At 51.0% G+C, this 14,726-nt stretch overlaps 1 protein-coding gene across 1 annotated transcript; it reads right to left on the bottom strand.

Moving 5' to 3' along the window:
* Positions 1 to 90: 90 nt before the first annotated feature.
* TNFRSF1A (TNF receptor superfamily member 1A) lies at positions 91 to 12,623 on the bottom strand. The gene is made up of 10 exons (XM_054574702.1): positions 12,299 to 12,623; positions 4,782 to 4,935; positions 4,400 to 4,528; positions 4,047 to 4,196; positions 3,728 to 3,809; positions 2,159 to 2,226; positions 1,920 to 2,033; positions 1,619 to 1,647; positions 1,234 to 1,447; positions 91 to 1,086 (listed from the first exon to the last, which is right to left on the bottom strand). The coding sequence occupies exons 1-10, from the start codon at positions 12,335 to 12,337 to the stop codon at positions 782 to 784; spliced, it is 1,284 nt and encodes a 427-aa protein (XP_054430677.1). The 5' UTR covers positions 12,338 to 12,623; the 3' UTR covers positions 91 to 781.
* Positions 12,624 to 14,726: the final 2,103 nt, after the last annotated feature.

Raw genomic sequence — 14,726 nt, forward strand, 5'->3', positions numbered from 1 at the left:
GGCCCAAGCCCAGGGCTTTTCACCATCCCACCCATCAGGACACAGGTCTCTGCCCCAGGCTCCCACCCACCACTCAGAAAGACCATTCCCTCCAGGAGCATAGCTTTAATCCTCCAGTTTTAGTGTATTTACAAAAGTCCACAGCTTCCACTAGAGGCCCCATTGTTCTGTGCTTGTCCCCTACCTTAGGACCATTCAGGTTACTGTGCCTGCCCAGGCAGGGAAGAAAGGAATGCCAAGTTTCTATTAGTATAACGTAAATGATACAAAGATTGCTTATCTACTATTAAAAAGGCTCAGAGGACCCTAAAGCTCCTTGCTGGGTCCTCCAAGCCCAAAATAGGCAATGAATCATGGCACCCCGTATCCCTACAACCGCCAGCTTGGGCTCCTGGCACACTCAGCCTCCCTCACAGCCACACACACCACATCAGTCTATATCTGTCCCCTCTCCCCCCATCTCTCTCTCCACCCCCCTCTCTCTCTCACACACACACACACACACACACACACACACACACACACACACGCAAACACACACACACGCGTGAGCACATGCACAGCTGACCCTCCAGCAGTGCTAAGGCAGCTGAGAAAGCTACACACATTGAGGGAGTAGCACCAAGGTAATGGCTGCCAGCTCATGCCTGCCCCTCCAAGACCCTTCCTCTCCAGAAAAAAAAAAAGAAGAAGGTCCAGAAGACGTCTTGCAAGGTCCTTTAGGGACCCTAGGGCAGGAAACGGCTGTCCTCAAGGCAGGCCCCTCCCAGGGGGCGTGGCCTCATCTGAGAAGGTGGGTCTCCGGCGAGAGGGAGGCGGGGCCACGCAGGGTAGCCTTTATTTCCTCCAGGCAGCCGCGCAGGTCCATGTCGCAGAGCACTTGGCCCAGAAGATCCAGCGTGGCCTCCCGTCGTGGCCTGCTCTGGAGCCAGGCCGCCAGCATGCTGTAGTGCGCCTCGCGCAGGCAGCGTCCATTCTGCAGCTCCAGCCGCTCGATCGCGTGTTCACTCAGCCCCAGCCGCCGCACGAACTCCTTCCAGCGCAATGGGGGCACGCAGTCCATCACGGCATACAGCATCGCTGGGTCTGCAGCGGGGAAGCACGTGGTGAGCCTGGAGCTGCGGCTCCCAGGCCGGCCCTGGCTGCCCTGGCCGGGTTCCCTGCTCACGCATGTGCCCTCTTGGAGCCCCGCCTGCCTGCACCCCGTGCCGGGATTCCTGGCTGGGTGCTTACCAGCTTGGCTCTGCATGTAGGTGCTGCCCTCGCAATTATGAAAGGTGGAGGTGGGATTGCGGGCTAGATCTTCTTGGAGAAGGCACATTTTCTGGTGGTATGAGACCATCTCTTTGGGCTTTGAAGTATCTCCGGGTTTGAAGGGAGTAGGACATGATGGGGAGGTGGGGAAGGTTGTAGGAGAGCTGAATTCTCGGTGTGGGCTGGCTACCTCCTGAAAGAGAGAAGGCACAGCATTTATCAGGGAGAGGAGAAACAGCCCCCTCTCTAGATTATTCCGAATGGGGATGGAACTAGAGGGAGTTCGGGGATCCTGATTTGGTTCTTACAAGATTACAATGGACAGTCAGGGAAGATTGGGGGTAGATCCCTGGTTTCATCTTACCTCTTTTGTAGATATCGCTTCAGGACAAACTGAGAAAAAAAAGAAACAAAATGTCGTTAATTTCACTTCCTCTCTCAACCCTGGCGCCCATGCTGAGGCTGGCCCTGGGGACTTGTGGTGACATGCTTCAGGGCCTATGTGGCCCCAGGGATGAGAGAACTACTGATGCAGTATGACCTCTCACCAGCCATCCAGGACCATCTCCTGCCAAGGGAGGCTTTCACAGCGAACCAAGGGGATGCTCATTTCTCTCCTCCCACATCCCCACAGCACCCTTTCCCCGTCCCGAGGCCTCACTCACGAATGGCCTGGAGCTTGGGCTTCCACCGTGGGAAACGGCATATTAAAACTGAGAAGAGGACGGATAAAAGGCAGAGACCAAAGATGATCACCAGGGGCAACAGCACTGTGGTGTCTGGAAACAAAGCAGACTGTGATCAGAGGAGATGGCTGCAGGGGGCAGCAGGGTTAGGTGGCTGGGTGCAGGGGCAAGCTTAGGAGGGGGCAGGTGAGCACGAGCACCAGGTTATTTCTCCTCACCTGAGGCCGGAGGTGTCGAAACATATTCACGTGGGACACACAACTTCATGCACTCCATGTTCTTACAGCTACAAAAAGAGATAGTGCAGGTAAATAGAGGCTGTACCATAGGAGGACTACAGGTTTAAGAGGGGGGGGAAAGACATTGTTAGAAATTCTCCGCTTCACAAATATTTTAGCTATCTCCATATATAATGGAAAGTAAAACTATCTTGGGAATCGATACAAAGGGATGAAACAAGTTAATAACAAAATCACTTAATTTAGGATTGGAATTGACCTTGAAGAAGCTGTAGAGAAAAAATGAAAAGCAGGCAGGGTCAGGGTTTAATTTCCAGCCCAGTCATTGCCTAGTAGTGTGACTCTAAGCAAGTCATTTAACCTGTATGCCTCAGTTTCCTCATCAGGAAAACGGATTCTACCCACCTGACAGGACTGAGGACTGAGTGAAAGAATTCTGTCTGACATATAGTAACTGCTTGACAAATTGTAGCTGTCACTGAATTGTTATTTAATCATTTGTTCTGCTAAAGAGAATCCTGTGACTAAGGGAGGGGAAAGAGCTTTTATTCAAGATGGCACTGCTATTGACAGTACCTGACTTTGAGAGAGGGGTCAAACATGCATGTAAAAAATGTAAGATACATACTGCTGGGGGCAATGTTACAAGCTTATCCTCCCACATTGGAAGCTGTCACTGGGCAGTGTGGAGTGATGAGAGCTACGTGGGAGGCCTCGAAGGGCCTTGGGAAGGCCTCGGCAATCTGAAGCCAGAAAGAGGCACTTTTGCCCACTTCACAAGCTCCTCATGAGAACCACATGGTCTTCTCCTTTCAAGGAGAAAAGACAAAACTTAGTGGAAAAAGAAAATACTTTCTTGTCAGATACTTTATAGCTATTTTTGGTGGGTCTTACAACTTCACCAAGTGGATATCATTACCCTTTCTTTAAAGGTAAGAAAACTAAGCCTCAGAGATGTTAAGGCACATGCCCCGTCACACAGCCAGTAAGTGGCTAGGCTGAGGTTTAAACCCAGGTCAGTTCAACTGCAGAGCACTCAAGAGTTTCCACTTTGCAGGTGAGTATGCAAAAACAGCCTCTGGGAAGCCAGGAGTAAGGAGGCCTAGCCAAAGGGATTGGGGAGGAAATAACACATTGCATCAAATATAAGATGCGATCAGTAATAAGAGGCACCATTATTTGCATAACACACACACTCACACAGAGCTGCCAATTAAACCATGACACATCACCAACTGTTGTAAGATACAGTCTGATTTCAGAGATGTGAAACAATGGTAGACCCTGTTGCCCAAGAATTTCAACATCAAAAAAAAGAGAATGTCTAAGAACTACAAGTCCCTGGTGTATGAGCCTCTGTCCCCAAAGCTGGGGGAAAGGAGGAGGACTATCTGGTGCCTTGACATAAAATGTTTGTCACTCAAACAGCCAGTTGGAGCCAGTGCACCCTGGGGTGTCTCCCTTGTCCTTCTGGTGGCTCTTGCCACAGCCACTCCATCCCACCCAATGTCCCTTGACCCAGTGCCCAGCAGCTAGCAAGATACTCACTAAGCACAGTCCATGCACTTGTTCTTGTTGTTTAAAAAGAACCCTGCGTCGCAGGAGCATATGGTGTCCTGTCTTTCACTACCTGTGGGGAGAGGAGCAGTAGAGCTAAAGGAAGTCCGCCCTGCACCCTGAGGACCAGAGGGAGAGCCAGGAGGGGCTGGTATAGGTGGCCAGAGTAAAGGTATTCCCACAGACCGTGGGGAAGGGTAGAAAGTGCTGCCTCTTGGGGCAGGGGTGCAAAAAGGTGGAGACCCACCCCCAGAGACAGGCCCCACCCCTGCAGCGAGGACAGGGATGGGATCAGTGGGGCCATACTCACAGGGGACTTGCACAGTGCCATTGAGGCAGGAGCTGCAGTTCAGGCAGCGGAAAAGAGTAAGATTCCAATATTTCCGATACTGTTCCTTCTTGCAGCCACACACGGTGTCCTGGTCCACTCTGCATGAAGAAATCTCCACCTGGTCCATTTCTGGCGAGGGGAAGAGATGGGGTATGACCTCTCCCTGTAGCACACACTCACACCCATGTGCTCTATCACATATGCACGCGCAGTCCTTCCCACACCCAGGAGCACAGGTTTGCATGCCCTCACAAGCAGATGAGCACGCACATCCCTCTCAATGGCCAATGGACCCGTCCTATGTAGAGCCCTTGCCCTCTCCTGAGACTCACCTGTCCGGCACCTGGAGCAGCTGAGGCATTGTGTGAGGTAGTTCTCGGAAGCAGTGTAGGTGCCATGTGCACACTCCCTACAGTCCGTGTCCAGCCCTGGGCCTGGGCAGTCCTTGTACCGGTAGGTCCCTGTGATCGGGATGTCTGGGTGAGGCTGCAGCTGAGAGCTCAAGGAGGGAGCCCCATGCAGACAGAGAACAGCCCTGGCCACCTCTCCAAAGTCTTTAGGAGAGGAAAGGAGGGAGAAAATCCCAGCCCAAGAGAAGCAGCTAAGTTAGGAGACTCAGGGACAGAGGCCCCAGGTTCTAGAACATCTGAAAAAAGCAAAGAAACCATCAGGGCCCCATAACTGAGGAGATTCACTGTTACCACTTGTTCCTACCTTTATGGCACTTCGTACAGCAAATAGAATTATTATGAGTGTGGGGGTATTTTCCTTGGGGACACTGGCTTTCTCTCTTTTCCCGGTCCCTGGAGCGAGGGACCAGTCCACCAACCCTTGAGAGGTTTATTTGCACCAACAGAGTCAGGAGCACCTAGGAAGAATCAATAGAGGAGATCCCATCAGGAGCTAAGCTTAGACAATTGGCACCATGCAATCTAGTGTTTAAGTGTCCTCTAGTTGTTCTGTGCACTAATGTCCTGTGTCCTTCCAGCTCCAGGCTGGGGGACCCTGGGCCCAGCTCTATTTTATCCTTATTTCCCCATAGCAGTTGGATGCAGGGCAGATGTTCAAGGACTGTTTGTTTTTTATTGGGAGCTGGTCGGTTACCTCAATTCTGGCCCGCCCTTCCCAACAAGCAGTCCCAAATATCAAGGTGGTGTTTTTCTGAGTGCTGCGTTCCCACCAAGTGACCGTACACAGAGGTGAACAATTGGGATCTTTGCACTTTCCTGCATTAGGCTATACCAGTAAAAAGGTTCTCTATAAAACTAGATGGGAGTGGAAGTAAGTGATGTCCTCGTGGGCACTGTTCCGGGGCAGTGCACAGAAGTACAAGAGTTTCTTTATAAACCTGTATCAACACCTCACTCAGGATCCCACCCTCAGACTCCATGCTACATGCTCTTCCACCACTAAATCTGCACAAATACTCCAGGGCAAATGGAGATGGGAATGAAAGGGAAAGTTCATGGTCAAGGATAGGGTCGGTGTGTGACAATGTTTTGATGTGGGCAAAAGCATGTAAGTTACATGCAACTAGAACTACCAGAGGCTGGTAATCCAGCTCAAGTGACCATCAATCACATCAGTCAACAGCTAAGGGTGTGCCAGGGAATCTAATCTAGAAGCTTTTTGCACACCAGTCGTCCTGGAAGATGTGTTTTACAACCTCAGGCCAAGCCCATAGCAGCTGAATCACTTGCCTATTTCTGGCTTAGGTACCTGGACAGCAAAGCCAGGAGCCAGTGTTGAGCTCCAACCCAGACTTTGCTCTTTGTTTAGCCTCTTGGTCGATTTTTTTGTTTGTTTGTTTTTTCTTTCTTTTCTTTTTTTTTTTTTTTTTTTTTTTTTGGTCTCTGCTGTAAGGTCGGTGTTATATAAAGAAAAGAGGATGTCCTCAAAGTATGTTAAACAATGCAGAGCAACAGACTAACCAGATCACAGAAACCTCAGCCCAGGGCAGGAGAGCCTAGCAGCCCTCAGCTTTGATGGCTCCATATCTTAACAGGCAGGTAAGCAGCTCACACCCTGAGTCACCCATTGGGAGATGCTGCAACAACCCAGAAGCCCAGGCCTCGGGCACAAACGGGAAGCCACACTCAAAATCACAGCAGCCGACCCCAGCAGCCCCCAAAGGAGCACACCCCCATACTCAGAGGGCAGCAGCCTTCTCCTGCCCGCTCCGGCACTGTGCCACCTCCCCTGAGAACAGGACTGGGGCTTCTAAGGCAACAGGAAGAGTGTGGGGTGGTTAATGGGAAGAACTTCCCGATCCTGAAAGAAGAGTTTTCCCCGAAGAAGAGCTCACAGAACTTAAGGTCATGGGCACTTGGCATTCCATCCAGGGAGGCTGGGAGCAAAGCCAAGGGGCAGAGAAAGAGTCAGGAAGAACTGGGGGGCTCCAGTTCCTGGACAACCTTGGGGGGTTGCTTTTTAGGGACCTCTGACCTATGAGGAATAAACTTCCTTGGAAGGCGGGAGGGAGGGAAGCTTTCTCAGGCCACGTGTCCCCACCTCTACAGCACTTTGGGGGTTAAGTCAGATCCGGGAAAGGGAAATCTTTTCCCAGAAGCTCCGCCCAGTGACTCAGGCCAGAGGGAGGGAGAGGATCTGGGGGAGGGGAGAGGGAACCAGAGCTTCCCCAGCTCCTCAGGGGTCATGAGTCAGCATAAAGACTAAGAGACCAGCCAGCAGTTGTTCCCATCAGATCCCTTCCTCCTGTGGGCCAGTCTCTTTACAATCCCCCCTGAGAACCCCTTTTCCTCCCCTCCTCAAAAGAGCCAGGTAATGGACCCCTGTCCCACTGGGCCCCGACATTTCAGGAAATGGCTTCGTCTCCCATTCCATCCCAAAGGGAAGTCTCCCTCGCCCCCCCTGGCTTCCTCCCATCTAGTCAGCACTCACCCCTCCCTGAGGGCCACTCAATTCCTTCCCACCCCTCAGCATCCTTCCTTTAGGCTAGATATCTTCCTGGCTCCTCCTCCCTGTCCAGCCAGTCCCCTACACAGAAGCGGCATCCCTGGGTTCTCCCCCAGCCCCCTGAGAGCCCCCAGTTCCAGAAGGAAGCCAACCCAGGCTGCCCTCCTCCCACCTGGGTTCACTGCATTCCCATGACCTGGCTGGTTCTGGCCAGTTAGGTTGAGTTTGGGGACCTCTCTGGGATCCCAGATAATCCTTAGGAAATAAGGCCAATTCTTTCTCCTCCACCCCTCCCCAAACCCAACGGCAGCACAGGAAAAGTTCCAGAGCCCTGAACACCCACTCCTAGGAGTGAGGGAGCAAACAAGGGATGTGAGACCATCAACGCTATTGCCCAGGTCTCTCCTGCTCTCCGCCCCCCAGCCCCCTGCAGCAGCAGCGTTAGCACTGGCTGGCTCCCATGGGCACCGTCCTTAGCAGCTGCCTCTTTGCAGCACAAGAGCAGAAACAGGTGAGCTCGGAGCACCCAAACCCCAGCCTGAGTGCCTGCCACCTGGAGCAGGAGAAGAGCAGGAAGCTGGGGGTGCCAGTGGAGAGACAGTTGAGGGGGTGGCCCAGCACCCCTCCAACTCCCCCACAACTTCCGCCTGAGGAGGCTTTAAAGTGTGACTTCCTGCCCCGTGGCTGCAGCGTGGGGTGGAAAGCGACCCTGTGGTATACTCTGACCCAGCCACCTCGTATAGCAGCTGTTCCCTTAACCCCGTAGGAAGTCATCCACTAAATGAAAATGTTCATTTAATGTCAAAAATCTTTGGGGAGCTCATGATAGCTTCTCCAAAGGCCCAGTTGCCATCCCATGTCCCTGCCCTGGAAGCCCTCCATGAATGCCGTTTCCCCTGCCCAAGCTCATGAGATGATCAGCCCCCTGTGCACTTTAGTAACATGAATTAACTATATGTATTCTTGGCTCCTATCATAATATAATTATCTTGGGTGAGTAGATAGGATCTCTCCAAAAGACCATAAACTCTCTGGGAGATCAGAAAGAGTATCTTGGTCAGAGATAGTACCCTATCTTCCTGGGTATCTTCTCAGCACCCAAAACTGGAGGAGCAAAATAATTGTGGTCGATCGAATAGCTGATCGGTCTTCCACTCCAGGTGAAGCCAGTGATTTCCAAAGAGGGAACTAGGAAGTCAGTGTCTCCACCGCCCTCTTAGGGATACCCAGGGTCCGGCAGAAGGAAGGCCTGCTTGAGTGTCGTTGGCAGGGTAATAATATGGGTGTAGTATTTATAGTTTTAATGTGAACATTTTACCTAAAATGCCACATAGTGTGCTTGAGTGTGATATTGTTATGTTACAGAATTACATGTTTATGATTTTGTAATTAAAAAGGGACATTATTTGTGTCAGACCCTGTATTTATGTCCAGGGGAGATTTCTCAAACTGCCCCCACTCCGTCCCCCACACATGCCCGCCCTCACTGGAGATTGTGATAAGCGTTCCTTTCCTCTCTCTTTGCGAGTCACGGGTGAGTAAACGCAGCATCTACAAATGATACAAAGGCCGATAAGAGTTTGAGAACCTCTACTCTGCCCTGTTAAGACACATAGTTCACTTGGCTATTCCCTGGACCCTTAACAAGCCCCGAATTAAATCTGTCAATATCCTAGCCTAAGAAATGTCACACCACCACCGTCTCAGCACCAACGCTGAGACCTCTGCCACCCTTCTCTGCTCAGGGAATCCCCACCCCTGCTGTCATTCCCCTTGCCAGTCCCTCCCCTGTGACCCATCTCCCGGTCTTCTCCATGTCCATGGTTGCCTCACACCTGCCATTACAACCATCTCCCAGCCAACTGCCCAGCCCCTTTCCTGCTCCAACCCATACTACAGACTTCCTTATCCGCAGTCATGCTTCAACTTGCACCTGCATATGTGAAAATCTTACTCTCCAGGATATGGTTTCCACAGGTCACTCCTATCCTGAATGAGTCCTTGTAGAGGTACCTCACTGCTGTTCTGAACACATTCCTGGACACAGTGGGCCCTCAGAGAACCCTTTCTGAATGAATGAATGAGTTAATTCCTCTACCTGGCACCATGGTTCAAGAGTCTCTCTTTGTCCCCTCCCATATTCCTTCCAACTTTCTCATTCTCATTTCTTGCTCTTCAACATGGTCTTTCCACTCCAGCCAAGGTGTTCAGCTTCCTGCCACCACCACCCGCAACACAAAAACTCCCTCTTTCCCTTCCTCTAATTTTCCTCAACCAATTTCCCTTTTTTCTAGCCACGCTGACAGTCAGTGACTTCAAATCTCAGCTCCAAATCCACTTTTAAGTAAGGCTTTCCTTCTCTCATCCCATCTGACCAATCTTTTGTTCCTTTATTCATTCAAGAGATAGTTAAGGTCCCTGGCTGGTGTGGCTCAGTGGATTGAGTGCCAGCCTGTGAAACAAAGGGTTGCCAGTTCAATTCCCAGTCAGGGCACATGCCTGGGTTGCAGGCCAAGTCCCCACCAGGGGGTGTGCGAGAGGCAACCACACATTGATGTTTCTCTCCTTAAATTTCTCCCTCTCTTCCCCTCTCTAAAAAATAAATAAATAAAATCTTAAAAAAGAAAAGAACCATATTCAATAGCACAATATAAGTGAGACAACCTCAGAAAAAGAAGAAAGGGAGGGAGGAAGGAAGGAAGGAAGGAAGGAAGGAAGGAAGGAAGGAAGGAAGGAAGGAAGGAAGGAAAGAGAAAGGAAGGAAGGGAAAGAAAGAAGGAAGGAAGGAAGGAAGGAAAGAGAAAGGAAGGAAGGGAAAGAAAGAAGGAAGGAAGGAAGGGAGGGAGGGAGGGAGGGAGGGAGGGAGGGAGGGAGGGAGGAAGAGAAAGAAAGAAAGAGAGAGAGAGAGAAAGAAGGAAGGAAAGAGTTAAGGAGCAACCAATCTATGCGCCAGGCCCCACCAGGCTGCCAGGGAGGAAGGGATGAAATACACTGCTCATGCTCTCGTGAGTTCTCCATGGGTCGCAGTCCACCGCAGCCTCTGCAATCTGTGCAGCATGTGCTCTGGGAGCATGGACACTAGAACTGACGTCTACTAAGCAAGAAAAGGCAGCTAGATGATCCTTCTTCCCCTCCCAGCTCTGGTGCTTTGGTGTTCAGGACACCACACCACAATGCTTTTGTGAAGATTTTCCTCCAGACTGTTCTGAAATCATTTTTTGCTGAAAGCTGTCTTAGCTTCTGGACTATAAGCTCTTTGAGAGTAGCAAAGTCTTGTTTGCTTTGTCACACTCTCTCCTGCATTCTTCCCCATTACCCCCCACCACCACACACAGACACACTGTGTGCTCTGGATTGCCCATTGAATGGTGAGCAATTGGTAAGTTCATGGACTTACATACGTCCTGTTTTCCTTCTAGAGCCAGGCTGAGCTTGTGTCCCTTAACAAACATACCCTCACCTGCGCTGGATCAGCCCCAGCCTTCAAGGCAATTTCCTTTATCTGTTCGGGCTACTGAACCCTGTTTTCCAAACACAGTAGCCACCAAGTAATTACTACTAATATTACTAACACTAACAATACAAAAGCTAACATTTAGTGAGTGCTTTCTATTTGCCATGCCTTACTCCTCTACCAGAATGTCGACTCTAAGAGGGCAGTGATTTTGTATACTACTGGAATCCAAGCACCTAAAACAATGTCTAGCACAAGGCAGGCACGCAACAAATTGAATGCTTACTACATATAGATCTATTTAATCTTCACAACAACATTATGAGGTAGTGATTGTTATGTTCATTTTAAAGATAAACTATAGCGTGGAGAGATTCTATAACCTGCTCAAGTTCAGGCTTCCAGTATGAGAGGGAGCCAGAACTGAATCCAAGTATCTACTCCCAAACAGAGAAGTAAGATAGCGGGCAGCTGAATTATGGGGCAGAGTGGGGTGTCGGGAGAGGCCTGGGAGGACAGCCTTGAAAGTAGGGAAGAGATGGGGCTTCGGAGATAGGAGGCAGGACAACTCGAAGGCTAGTGAGACCGGGAGAGAGGGAGGTAGCACGGGGAACTAAGGTCTAGAAATGTGGAGAACAGAAGGAGAGAGGGGGAACCGGAGAGAATGGGTTTCAAAAAGGAGATTTTGAGAAGTCTGAGGAGACTGACAGAAAAGCAAGGAATGATTGGGAGAGAAAGTATAACACCCGGAGGAAGAAGAGGTGTGGAGCCATGGGTGAGCCAGGGACTCAGAAGAAACCAGCAAACGCAGCGGGGAGATCCACCCAGCAAGGTGGGGAGGGAGCTCAGGCCATCAGAGAGGGCGACTCCAGGACACGGAGGGCGATCATGGATGCTTTGACATAAGGCTGAGGCAAAAGAAAGGGACATTTTCCAGTGACGAAAGCAATTTTCTTCCAACTTCCTCAAACACACTATAGAAGAAGAAACCAAGGGATTGTTGTCTAGGGCTGTGGGGAGGGGGTGGGGGGCAGGCAGAGGGACAGAGTCCAGGTGGAGGTGATGCTGGCTACCTAAAGAGGGTCAGCCCAACGGAGGCCACCTGCCTAGAAACTGAGGCAGATGTCGATGAATGCCCACATTAATACTTGACTTATTGTACAAATATAAATGCGACATCTCAAAAGAGAAAGAAACAAGGAAAGAAAGCCCCCAAGGGGGCAGCCTGGGCCTGGGGAGAGCAGTGGAGGTGCCCCCACGGGGCCACCCTGCCCCTGTCTCATTTCCCACTCCATTCCCAAAGAGCTCCCACAACATGGCATCCCAAACTTACCCCACCAACCTATCTCCCCTCCCAGAGTCAGTTTCTCCACTTCATTACAGTCCAACTCCTATCCTCCTGCTGGGTTGCCTCAGCCAGGGCTCGCCGGCAGCCTCACCTCTCCACACGCTCTGCACACCCAGCGCACTCTGAGGCCAGCCAGCTGACCAGAGGGACAACGTTCTGAATCATCTGGAATCTGAGAGGACTGACTTCCTTCTCCCAGTCTGTGCCTTTCCCTACCAAAGCTGCTCCCCCACGCCCCACCCCGCCACCGCTGTCAACTGTCCTTACATTTTCAGACAGCCCCTAGCCCTAGCAAACTGCCTCGGCTGTCAGCCGCGGTGGAGGCGACCTTTCCCCGCTCCCATCTTTCAAACTTCTCCCTTGCCCGAGTCAGGGCGAGTGGATGGACAGGGAAACCTGAGCTTTTGGCAGAGCCCGAGGTCGGACCACGGCCCCCTCCCAGCGAGGGCCCAGTCTAGCCCGCCGGCGTCACCCTCACCCACTTCCCACTCCACCCTTCATCCCCGGTCTCACCAGTAGCAGCGGCAGGCCAGGCACGATGGGGAAGCCCATGTCCGGCCAGCTGAGTCCTCTCACTCCCCCATCAGGGCTCAGGCAAAGGCCGCAGGTGGAGTAGCAGCGACAGGGCCCCGGGATGAGTCGGTCGGGAGGTCCCAAGGAGAGCCCAGGCCTTGGGCAAGGGAGTTAAGGGTTGGGACTCGGATGAAGATCACACCCTTGTCTCATGGGGTCTCAAGCCCTGAAGGCCAGAACTGAAGCCTGAGTCTCAGAGGACTGGGACTTCGAGACCTATAGAGGAGGTGGGAGGGGAAGGGAGAAAGGCAGTTGGGTGTCGCAACTGCGGTACAGGAAGAGCTTGGGGGAGGAGGCAGGAGGAGGCGGGAAGAGGCGGGAGGACTGGGCAAAAGTTCTTTAACTCTTTGTAGTGCAGTCAGAGTTGCTGGAGTCCTGGATCCACCAATCTGACCCCTTCCAACCAAACACCGACGTGCAAGAAGCCCCCTCCCTGCTCACCCCCATCGGCAGGGTTTTCCCAACTAAACAGCAGCAGAAACACCCAGGGGCCCTGGCCAGGAAGCTCAGTTGATTAGAGCATCATCCAATACCGTATGCCAAGGTTGCAGTTGCTGGTTCATTCAGGGCACATGCAAGGGACTGATCAACCAATGAATACATAAATAAGTGGAACAACGGATCACTGTCTCTCTCTCACTTCCTTTCTCTCCCTAAAATCAGTAACTGAACAAAGAAAAACCCAGGGCTTTGGCATGAAATTCGCTGGGTTCCAGTTCAGAAGCCTCTCCATTCTCTCTGGGTGGTCTTGGACAAACAGCCTGAAATCTCTGAGCCTGTTTTCCAACTTGCAAAATGGTGAGAACTTATCTCACGTGGTTGCTGTTATTGAAACAGGACAGATAACCGTCTGATACGTGACAAGTACTCAGGCAGGGTTCCTTAGTAACTCTTCCCCTCCCCCCTCCCACCGCCAGCCTTCCCCAGACACCCTAATCTCCCGCTTTCTTGGGAATTTACCCCTCCAACCCAAACCTCAGAATAAATCCAAACCCTAGTTTTCTGCCCTGGTTTGGGGCCCACATACCCTTTCCTAGTCTGGTTCTTATCCAGTCTGTGCTTGGCTGGGTCCCACAGCCGCTGATCCTGGCTCTGCTTCCAAACAACAGTGGGGCCTCAGGCAGAACCTCCACTGGGTCTCGGTTCCTCATTATTAAATGAGAGGAATGATCCCACCAACATGGGAAAGGGATGTCATGAGGATTAATGAGATCGTATCTGTGAAATGCCTTGGGAATTACAGATATCACGGTCGGCTATTACTAGTACATTCCCGGCACCCTTTTCCCAAATATTGTTCCGTATTTAAATCCAAACTGACCTTGGAGATCATCCACTGCACCCCTCTTGTTTTATAGCTGAGAAAACTGAGGGCTGGAGACACACCGAGCATGTTCCTTGCAGACCCAGCAGAAACACGCTCTGACTTCAATCCCGACTTCAATCCAAGGGCCTGGTTTGCTACAATAGACACATCGCCACTTTTCTACCGGTCCCTTTGATTCAGACCCTACTCCCTAACTGGGTATTTTATACCACTCCTATTCGTGCAGGACATCTCCCAAGTGAATCACATAGCAAGGGTAAAATGCTCATTCAGATATCCTCTGGGCATGATGACCCTCCCCATACCCAGCCCAGGCCTGAGGTCCCCCAGCTGCTAACCCTCAACCCCAGAGTCCACCTGCCTGGCTCTTACTCGCCTCCCATCTCTGGTCCAAAGGACAAAGCATCTGCAGATGAGAGTGGAGCTTGGCTGCTTCCACTTTGGGCTGACCATTCCACCCCATCCTGCAGCTTCTGAAGAACTGGAGATTGAAGCTGGACTCACAGAGGAGCTCACGTCTACCAACACACAGGGAGCCTCCAAGTACAGCACAGCGGACCCAGAGCAGGGCTCTTGAAGAATCAGGGTCACTGGAATGAAGTGCAAGAGTCAGAATGCCCAGTTTCCAATGTGAAGAAGCAAGGAGGGCTTCTGGCTCCTCACCTACAAAATGGGAAACATGCCTGTACCCTCACATCATGTGCATTGATGATTAAATGCGTGTAAAGTGTTTAGCAAGTGTTTGCCATATATTGAGCATTCAATACATGGTAGCAACATTAATAGTTTGTATTAATAACTAATAACAACTTTGATGCCCTATTTTTGATGTTACAAGAAATTTTTAATAGTCTGTACTGACCGTTCAAGCCATTACACATCGCCTGGTACACAGAGAGAGTCTCACTGTTCAGGTTAAATGCTTAATTAATCAGTAATTTTAAAGCTTTGAGAAATGTGGCATTGAATTGTTTGATGAAACCATTTTTTAAAAGATGGTGAGAGGTAGGTAGATCTAGGAATATGAAACGCTAACTAGTT

This window comes from Pteronotus mesoamericanus, unplaced genomic scaffold, assembly GCF_021234165.1.
Source record: "Pteronotus mesoamericanus isolate MK-2021 breed Mesoamerican mustached bat unplaced genomic scaffold, CSHL_Meso_final contig_263, whole genome shotgun sequence".
Classification (NCBI taxonomy): Eukaryota; Metazoa; Chordata; class Mammalia; order Chiroptera; family Mormoopidae; genus Pteronotus; species Pteronotus mesoamericanus.